Below are 10627 nucleotides of genomic sequence, written 5' to 3' on the forward strand. Positions count from 1 at the left end.
TCAGAAAACATCTTTTGTTATCAAAGGAAAAAACAGAGATGAAGAAAGTTACACACGCAGAGACCTTTACATGTTGTGACTAGTCCAGCAAATCTGTAGTTGACATGTTCCCTGACTCACACATTGCAAAGTATTCTACAGGGAGGTCTAAAAGTCACACAGATAATGAAAGGGGTCTCTATTACATAATCAGTATCAACATTGCGTTATAAATTCCGATCGACTGATAATATGTGTTTATATACATAAAGTGTTCATTTAAAATAAAAGATAGTTGACAATGAAATGTTACTGGCAGTATTATTAGTGAGTCGCCGCGTATATGTGCATTATAATGAACAACATTGCAATACCAAGTTGTTGTGTATATTGGCTCTTTTAATGTATTTATTTATTGAATTTACAGGAGTTTCTTTCTTGTTATAAGTAGGTGTTATAGCTCGTCCTTTGAAGACGAGGTCAATGTGCAGTACCAAACCCAGCCTTTAGGTGTGCTGTGTGATGAAAGTGACTACGCCACTCTGTGTGCTTTGCTGTCGTGCAGAATCAGCTGCAGTGGACCTGCTCGCAAAGCATTGGCTGCTGCCAAGTCTACAACTAAACTAAAATAAGAACCAGAGAGGCCAACAGAGAACTTGCTTGTGAAGCATCTCGTGTTTGTTTTTCTATCTGATATTATTCCATTTTAAAAGAAATCAGGAGCACCGGATCGTATCATTCTAATGAAGTGGAATAGTTATTTCGGTGCAGCAGGTCCTTTTTCTCAGTCTGCACAGTGGCCCCTGCGTGCACACGCCTAGCTGATCACTGGCGCATGAACCCCAACGTGACTCGACACACACGTCCATTTTGCAATGCTTTATTTCACACAAAGCAACAAGAGCACCCTTAAACAATTCCCAGATCCCCGGGCTGCAGAACTCACTGCAGTGTGGGTGGTTTTATCTTGTGTTTGTGTGCTCCTGCACTCACTGCAGTGTGGGTGGTTTTGTCTTGTGTTTGTGTGCTCCTGCACTCACTGCAGTGTGGGTGGTTTTGTCTTGTGTTTGTGTGCTCCTGCACTCACTGCAGTGTGGGTGGTTTTGTCTTGTGTTTGTGTGCTCCTGCACTCACTGCAGTGTGGGTGGTTTTGTCTTGTGTTTGTGTGCTCCTGCACTCACTGCAGTGTGGGTGGTTTTGTCTTGTGTTTGTGTGCTCCTGCACTCACTGCAGTGTGGGTGGTTTTGTCTTGCATTTGTGTGCACGCCTGCTCTGATTATTTTTGTAGTGCAGGTGTGTGTCTTTTTGTTTATTGATTGAATAAATAAATAAATACAATAAACAAATATAAAAATAAATAATAAATAAATTAGTGGAAAAGCTCCACAGCCCCCCAAAAAAGTGAGCACAGGTGTCTGCATGTAATTCAGCCCCTTTAAAAACATCACCAGGAGGCACGTGCTTCCCGAGAGACACCCTTTATCAAGGCAATGGCAAAGGTGGTGGGGCCATCAGCCATCGTGGCTGCTTCCAAGATGTAGGGGAAGGCGTGTTCTTCCTGAAGTCTGAGGCTGCTGCCAACACCACAGTTGAGAAGGATCTCACATTAGCAGGGATGTTCGTCCTCATCGAGCCCCTTGCAGGGCTGGGCAGCTGGTCATCCTGTCTAATGTACCATGTTTTATACAGCATGCCTTGCTCAAGCCCCATCTGCAGGTCCTAGGGGAGATGAAGACTGCTATCCATCCCATACCCCTAGGCTGCAAGGACCAGCCCCTCTGACACATAATGTCGTTCCACCACCAGGTTACCATCCACCTGGCAGGGCAGGACGCAGTGGAGGGCAGTCAGTGTTCACTCCTCGGAGGAAGTGCCGTGCTACCACTGCAAGGAGCCAGGGCACCAGAACACGAGGTGCCCCAAGCTCAAGCACAGCGTAAAGACACCAGCGCAGGCACCGCACACCGAGTCCACCTCCACGCCAGGCCTACAGAAGGGGGTAAAATTACACCTGCCCCCCTCCCAACGACCTCCGAAGGAGGAAACGGAGAGGGAGCCCTGATAGTGAGCAGGGGGAGGAAGCTACCATGGGGGCCAAACCTCCCTGAAAGAAAAAGCATACCTTTATATCTTTCACATCTATTAAAAGTGTGAATGGCTTTTCTGTTATTAGAGGTCTTTGTTACATTTACATAGTGTTCCATATCTTTTAAAAACATGAAAAAATTAGACTTTTGGAGAGAGAATTTACATGTATGTAGGTGGACTTTGGCCAACAAGATTCACCGGAAAGATTGCATTTTGGTCTGTTTTCATTTTGTTATTCCAAGTAAGATGCAACCCAGATTTAATTTAATGTTGTTATTGAACTTCTTATGTATATGATTGGTTAGGTCAGTCCAAAATCTTAGAGTAAGCACAATTCCAGAATAAGTGAATACTGTAAACATCGCAGAAGGAGCAGTTAAGGTCAATGTCAAGGTTGTATTTAACGGGGTAACACTTATGAATGATCTTATATGATATTTCCTGAACCTTGTTGGTCAATAAGTATTTATTACATAGTGTCCAGGAGTCGTCCCAGTTTACACCTGCAGTATAAATATGCTATTCCAGTATGCAACAGCAGAGGGAACAGAGACTATATCCCTTTGAAAAAGAGACCTAATCTCCTCACTGTTGTTCTTTTCATGTCCTAGAAAAATATCATGGTGTTCTAAAGAGGGTAAAGGGCAGAAGCAGCTTCTGTTGCATTCTGTAAAAGCATCCTCACAACACTAGGAATGGCATCAAAAACAACAGCATGTTCCTTAACTGTGGCAGCCGATGCAAATCCAGACACAGACTCCACGGAACTGAAAAGTTGCCCTGTAGGATCAAGGAGTTGACTGACCTCATCAAAGCATTTAGAAAAATAAAGACTTATTATTCTCTCTAATACCCTCGTTGCTCCAAATGAAATATTTATGAGGTGAAAAATTTATAAATTAAAGACCAACATAAAAGAATCTGTTTATGAAAATGTGAAAGTTTGACAGTATAACATTTATACTAAATTACTGAAGACGTGGGCAGGAATAAAGCTCCAGATTGAGGCTGGGTTCTTAAAACACTGTTGAATCCATTTCATTTGAAATGTTTTATTTAGGGAGGAAAAGTCAAAATAAATGTAGCTCCCCAGATTTTCAATCATTCATTTAAACTGATTTTTTCATATAGTGGGTCTTGTTTTTCCATATGAAATTGAATGACATTTGGTCAATTCTAGTGCATATTACTTTAGACACAGCAAGTGGTAATGCAGTATAAATGAACCTAGACAAACCCTCAACCTTAGCCATCAAACTTCCTCCTGTCAAGGGGAAATCTCTTTGAAGCCATGAGTTGTTAAGAACATAAGAAAGTTTACAAACGAGAGGAGGCCATTCAGCCCATCTTTCTCGTTTGCTTGTTAGTAGCTTATTGATCCCAGAATCTCATCAAGCAGCTTCTTTAAGGATCCCATGGTGTCAGCTTCAACAACATTACTGGGGAGTTGGTAATGAGTGGGTTCAAGTTTAGAGAAGTTTTTGAAGGTTGCTGTTTTCCCATAGCAATCCTCACGTACTTTACATTTAATTCTCCAGGGATGATGTCATACATCTCCGAATCTGTAGTTATTAACAGGGAGGAGGTCACACTTTTGAGGAACAAACCAGAAGCCTTCGAAAAAAAGAAGCATTGCATCAATGGCTTTTGATACTTGTGTTTTGTCTCTTAAGAAAAGTGTTGTGTCATCTGCTAATTGAAGATACTGTTCTTTAGAAGGTCATTATTCCCTAAATAAGGAGGTTCAAAATACCTGCCATGTCAAAAGCACTGTTTTACTATATAAATAAAGACTTCACTCTGAAGGAATTGCAAAGACTTGGTTTTATTCCGCAATAAATAAATAAATTAATAAATAAATAAACTTAGTTGCAGGAAGGATCACTCAAGCAAAGATAAAGAGGCAAAATATATCGTTTGCCTCCCCTGTGCTCTGCGGGTTAGGCGCCTCCCCTGTGCTCTGCGGGTTAGGTCCCTCCCCTGTGCTCTGCGGGTTAGGCGCCTCCCCTGTGCTCTGTGGGTTAGGTGCCTCCCCTGTGCTCTGCGGGTTAGGCGCCTCCCCTGTGCTCTGCGGGTTAGGTGCCTCCCCTGTGCTCTGCGGGTTAGGCGCCTCCCCTGTGCTCTGCGGGTTAGGCGCCTCCCCTGTGCTCTGCGGGTTAGGTCCCTCCCCTGTGCTCTGCGGGTTAGGCCCCTCCCCTGTGCTCTGCGGGTTAGGTCCCTCCCCTGTGCTCTGCGGGTTAGGTCCCTCCCCTGTGCTCTGCGGGTTAGGTGCCTCCCCTGTGCTCTGCGGGTTAGGTCCCTCCCCTGTGCTCTGCGGGTTAGGTGCCTCCCCTGTGCTCTGCGGGTTAGGCGCCTCCCCTGTGCTCTGCGGGTTAGGCGCCTCCCCTGTGCTCTACGGGTTAGGCGCCTCCCCTGTGCTCTGCGGGTTAGGCGCCTCCCCTGTGCTCTGCGGGTTAGGCACCTCCCCTGTGCTCTGCGGGTTAGGCGCCTCCCCTGTGCTCTGCGGGTTAGGCGCCTCCCCTGTGCTCTGCGGGTTAGGCGCCTCCCCTGTGCTCTGCGGGTTAGGCGCCTCCCCTGTGCTCTGCGGGTTAGGCGCCTCCCCTTTGCTCTGCGGGTTAGGCGCCTCCCCTGTGCTCTGCGGGTTAGGCGCCTCCCCTGTGCTCTGCGGGTTAGGCGCCTCCCCTGTGCTCTGCGGGTTAGGTCCCTCCCCTGTGCTCTGTGGGTTCGGTGCCTCCCCTGTGCTCTGTGGGTTCGGTGTCTCCCCTGTGCTCTGCGGGTTAGGCGCCTCCCCTTTGCTCTGCGGGTTAGGCGCCTCCCCTGTGCTCTGCGGGTTAGGCGCCTCCCCTGTGCTCTGCGGGTTAGGCGCCTCCCCTGTGCTCTGCGGGTTAGGCGCCTCCCCTGTGCTCTGCGGGTTAGGCGCCTCCCCTGTGCTCTGCGGGTTAGGCGCCTCCCCTGTGCTCTGCGGGTTAGGCGCCTCCCCTGTGCTCTGTGGGTTAGGCGCCTCCCCTGTGCTCTGCGGGTTAGGCGCCTCCCCTGTGCTCTGTGGGATAGGCGCCTCCCCTGTGCTCTGCGGGTTAGGCGCCTCCCCTGTGCTCTGCGGGTTCGGCGCCTCCCCTGTGCTCTGTGGGTTAGGTGCCTGGTATTGAATAAAATGATCCCTGCAAAAAGAGATACAAGAGTACATTTATACACTGCAGCACATCCAATATCACAAATATCACAGTGTAGGGATGAAATAATAAACAGAGCCCAGAAGTGCGGTTCAAACGTGATGTATTTACAATATTTACAAAGAGTGACAAACAGCGGGACGAGAAAAACAAACACAGTAAGAGACGATCAGCTGCTGCAGCGCCGGCCGCGTCTGTCTTCGTATGAGGAGCACCGTTCCGTTTTGGCTCCTGTGTGTTTTTCCAGCCCTGCTTACCCAGGCTGTCCTGAAGGATCCTGGTCACAGAAAAAAAAGTTACAGGTCAGTATTCGTGTCTTCTTTATGCATATCTTTATGACCTATCACAGTTCCCTTTATACTCCTAACCCCGCCTCATTAATCCCATTCTGACCAGTCATTAATCAGCTGGTTAATTACTTAACCTTGGGGTTGACGTGTCGGACTCTGTAGTGCATCAAAGCTCAACTCACTGTGTGCCCTGTTTTAAATAAAGCACAAACTTTGCCCCCCAGGCTTTCTAACATATACAAAACGACCAGAAACTCAACAGAACAACAAATGACACAGAACAACAACAGATCACAGGAAGAGCAATTTTCACAGCTGTGCAGAACCTCTTTTTAATTGTGTAATTTTACTGTTTACACACCGCTTGGAGTTGAACCGAGTGATTCTGGAGCAGCAATACAGTATCTCCCTTTCTTCTCCTGTTCTCCATGATAAACGAGTCGTGGAATGAGCCAGGGTACTTGGCAACGGCATCCGTGAGAACACATTGAGCATCGCGTAAAACTTGCACAGGTAATGATGTTTTCTGTTTGGGAAAGCAATTGCATTCCTTGAATCTGAAGATATTGCAACATGTGTGCAATCTATTACACCGAGCACGGTTGGGAAGCCAGACAACTGATCATATTTGTGCTTGGCTCTATTTTGTTCCACATCCCCATTTGGAAATTTAATATACTCCCTTGCCCTATGGAGAAGTGCAAGCCTTGCCCATATCAAACCTGTATCTATGCATAACCTGTTTTAGAGTTAGATCTGATGGGGATTAACTATTCTGGGTTAAAGATAGGGTCGTTTCTCCTCCTCTCTTCCCTCTCATGTTACAGTTTCATATTCTCCATTGTAGATTTCAGCTCAGTAGCCCTGTCAGCGGTCGCAGTTTCAATAAGACACGAGAGGGGTCATGTCTTAATTAGCAAGTGTATTATGGTGTACTAAGTGGGCAGAGTTTTGCACCTTTTGAAAATAAGATAAGCAAAACAGAACTAATTACGGACTTCAATTGCTTAACAAGCTGTACCATGAGTGCATTTTCATAAAGCTCACAGCCTGAAATGCCATTGCGCAACGGACTTCTAGGACATTTGAAAATACAGTTCGTCACCTATCTGGTGTTGCAAAGGTGGTTTGCGACCGTTTTTTCACTTTGCCCCTTTTGAAAATCAGGCTGTTTATGTCTTCCTTGCTTCAAACCGCTTGCTGTTGCGCTTGTGAATTATCCGTACAGAATCCAAGTGTCCTCTCAGCCTAATCCAGTCCAGATGACACCCCGCCCTGGTCATCTAGCTCCGTGGTCACACAGGTCAGTACGGCTGCCAGGAAAGGGGTCCTTTTCTCAAGACACAGAGCTTGCATTATTTAAGAACATAAGAAAGTTTACAAACGAGAGGAGGCCATTCAGCCCATCTTGCTCGTTTGGTTATTAGTAGCTTATTGATCCCAGAATCTCATCAAGCAGCTTCTTGAAGGATCCCAGGGTGTCAGCTTCAACAACATTACTGGGGAGTTGGTTCCAGACCCTCACAATTCTCTGTGTAAAAAAGTGCCTCCTATTTTCTGTTCTGAATGCCCCTTTATCTAATCTCCATTTGTGACCCCTGGTCCTTGTTTCTTTTTTCAAGTCAAAAAAGTCCCCTGGGTCGACATTGTCTATACCTTTTAGGATTTTGAGTGCTTGAATCAGATCGCCGCGTAGTCTTCTTTGTTCAAGACTGAACAGATTCAATTATTTTAGCCTGTCTGCATACAACATGCCTTTTAAACCCGGGATAATTCTGGTTGCTCTTCTTTGCACTTTCTAGCGCAACAATATCCTTTTTGTAACGAGGTGACCAGAACTGCCTTTTAAACCCGGGATAATCCTGGTTGCTTTTAGTCCATTTACAATTTGAATACACTTTCAGGTATTAATATCATATTCAGGTAATATGCACCACAACACAGCAAACAGAGTAAGACCACACACAGACCCAGCCCCCTCCCCCTGCCCTGTCAACTATCCACCAATAGGGTGCGAGGTTTTTTTTTCAGGGGAAAAAAGACCAAACAACACACACACGCACACATACACATTAGATCTGACAGTAGCTGGCTGTTCATCTGCAGCTATCCTAATACTAACACATGCCAGTTGCATCCTGGCGTTGATATATCTTACCATTACAATCATCTTAATGAGACAACCACGCTGTCACTATCCCGGATGTTTTCTTTAGTTATTTACACACGTGACATCCCTGCGTCAGTCAGCCGCGTCAGTAAACTGACACGTGACTGAAATCTGATATTCACTTATAAATCTTTTATTGATTTTGTGTTTGTTTTGGAAAGAATAAATCAAACTAAATAAAAAAAACGCTTACTAGTTATCACTGTTCCTTTGCGCTTCGTATGTTTTCGATTTGATGAAAGGTCTTTTTCACATTTAAAAAGGAGCTTTATGTGCTCCAGTGGTTGAAGAAAGACCTGCTCTGTTATGAATTGAATCTGCGATGGTAAACTCCTTAGACTTCTCCAGTTTAACAGAAACTTTTGCTACAACAAAGGCACGCTGAAAACCTATTAGGCCTATGTAATTTATATGAGAGATATCGTCAGATTCTCAATCCGTATCTCCATTAATTGAATATTGCATTGTTAAACTGCTGATTCAATAAAATGGTTGAATTTGTCTGAATAATGTGGGAAACAATCGCGCTTTAAACAACACGCGACTTACAGAACTGCGGATACAAGTTTGGATAATCAAGCGGCAAATCAGAACCTTAAAATCACGCGTGGGACATTCACTACAAAGACGCAAATACACTACCACCAAACCAGTCATTCAAAACTAACGAGACAGTCATGCCAGGGCATGAAATTGAGTTTTACGTGCATTTAAAGAGATGCAACCGTACCTCATTTATAGTGAAGCTCGATGCATCTTTCTTTTTTGGACGCAAAGCGTGCAATCACGTGATCGTACCAGTTGGGTTGCGTCTCCAGGAAAGAGAGCAGTTTTGTTTCAATGGATATTGTGGCCCGCGCACTCAGGTGATCCTGCTCCACAGCGCTCCTCAGGTATGCCTTGATGCGCTCAAGACAAGAGAAGCGGCTTTCTTCACACACTGCTGTTGCTGGTATAGTGGCAATTAAGCAGAAAAAGCGGTACACTTCAGCCAGCACCTCACAGAGCCCCGTTTCATTGATTAAAAGCAGGATGTCGCTGACAGAGCGGTTCTGAAACTGATCGTCTCTGAAGATGACACCAAACTCACTCTTGAGACGATCCAAATCAAAGTAGCTGCCGTAAGAGTCGGCGAGTGAGCTAAATGCGTCTGTGGGGAACTGCTTCCTGAAAGCCGGAAACCTTGAGGAGTCCGACAGCGGGAGAAACTGCAGGGCTTTGATGTCTGCAAACCTCAGCAAAATCTGAACGAGGATGTTATCAATGATGTCATTGTACAGCAGGAAATGCGCGTTCTGACCGTCTGCAGGGGGTTCGTCTTCCAGTTTCACTCTAGGCTGTTTTGGGGGTGCAGGTAAGTCAGAAAGGGCAGTGGCTGCAGATTTGAGCACCTCTTTGAAGTGCTCCTCTTTACGCAGATCCCCAATCATTGTGACTGTTAAATGAACTTGAGAATTGCAGTCATTTACATCAGCAGCGTTTTTCTGAAGAACATCGCAGAGGACGTCAGTGATGCTGAAGATGCTACGGTAGCAGTACAACAGGAAGATAAACTGGAAGTCGTTTAGTTTTGCAAGAAATCCTGCAGCCTGCCGCCGACATTCTCCGTCCCAACCGCTGCCATCGACAATCTCCTGAAACACTTGGCACAGTTTCTCTCTTTCCGAGGCAATGGCATGCAGGACTGTGCTGTTAGGTGTCCATCGAGCTGCACACAGGGAAGGTATCCTGCCCACAATTCGGTGCAGCAGCTCCGTGCATTTGCTCGAGCGCGTAAAGAATGCGGGGAAGCCTTGCAAAGTTGCAAAAAAACAACGCGTTTGTTGAATACACTGCGCCCCTTGCTGCAGAATTAGATTCAATCTGTGGTTGAAACAGTGCACTAACAGCGCCTGTGGAGCATCCTTTTTAATGAGGGCTTGAAGACCTCCCAGCTCCCCAGCCAGCACTGCAGCGCCGTCATACGACTGAGACACAAGCTTTCCTTTGTAGTCATATTTCGAGATCTCTGAATCCACAACCTGCTTCAAAGCAACTGCGGTCCGATCTGCGCCGACATCTTTAAAACCCAGAAACCTTTCTTGTGTGTTCCCCTTCCTGTCCACGTAGCGTAACGTGAGTGCAAGCTGGCTTAACTGAGAAACGTCAGTTGTTCCGTCTACCTCGCAAGCAAAAAAGCTGCACTCTTCAACCTCGCGGTCAATGCACGACGTGATTTCTTCAGCCATGCATTCCATCAGTTCGTTTTGAATCGTCTTCGACAGGTCGGAGAAAACGGATGCATTTTTCTGCCAGTGAAATTTCAACTCCTGGTCGTGACGAAAAAAATAACCTACAAGTTCTGTGAAATGACGCTGGTTGCCGGATTCCTGCGTCTCACGGTGGCCCCGGGATGCAAATTCTTGACGGGATAAAACCACTGAGATGTCAATCAGTCGCTTCAAAACCTCCCTGTTCTTCCTGACTTTCTCGTTGTGATCTAAGACAGCAAGGCGCCTCTGCTCACCCAGCCGCGCGTCTCCAGGAGCCCCTGCATGCTCCAAGCGCTTCAAGGAAACCTCATTTTTGATGTGCTCATGGGATGACCTGTGTAATGACGCGCTTCGGGACAGGTTCTTCCAGTCACAGTAGCCTTCATTAGCCCAGATGTGCTTTTTAGTTGAAAGCAGTAAGCATGGCCAGCAGTATAGTTTGTTAGTCACGGCGCTGCCTGTTAGCCACTTGTGAACTCCATACCAAGATGGCTGAAATTGCCGGGTTCGTCTGCCGTCTTTCTTCACAATCTCCAGTGCTGGTGTTAGTCTGCCTTCCTTAACAATTGAACCTCTCTCTTCATGGGATCTTAGTGTAAAACTGATTCTCCTCAGGTCGCTTATAATATCAGATTCAACTGAAGCCATTACTGAGAAAAAACAAAACCACACAATGCG

The 10627-nt window shown here is 46.2% G+C and overlaps 2 protein-coding genes across 3 annotated transcripts in view; both read right to left on the minus strand.

The window, feature by feature from the left end:
* The window catches only part of LOC117968424 (C-type mannose receptor 2-like), a 242708-nt gene that overhangs the window by 208100 nt on the left and 23981 nt on the right, over positions 1-10627 (minus strand). The window lies entirely within an intron of this gene.
* On the minus strand, positions 5158-10597 carry LOC117434180 (uncharacterized). Of its 2 annotated transcripts, none has more exons than XM_059010481.1 (2): positions 8496-10597; positions 5158-5514 (listed from the first exon to the last, which is right to left on the minus strand). In XM_059010481.1, the coding sequence occupies exons 1-2, from the start codon at positions 10595-10597 to the stop codon at positions 5196-5198; spliced, it is 2421 nt and encodes an 806-aa protein (XP_058866464.1). In that variant the 3' UTR covers positions 5158-5195. The 2 variants fall into 2 exon arrangements, with proteins under 2 accessions (XP_058866464.1, XP_058866465.1); XM_059010482.1 differs by having other exon boundaries at positions 5311-5514; positions 8788-10597.

This window comes from Acipenser ruthenus, chromosome 41, assembly GCF_902713425.1.
Source record: "Acipenser ruthenus chromosome 41, fAciRut3.2 maternal haplotype, whole genome shotgun sequence".
NCBI lineage: Eukaryota > Metazoa > Chordata > Actinopteri > Acipenseriformes > Acipenseridae > Acipenser > Acipenser ruthenus.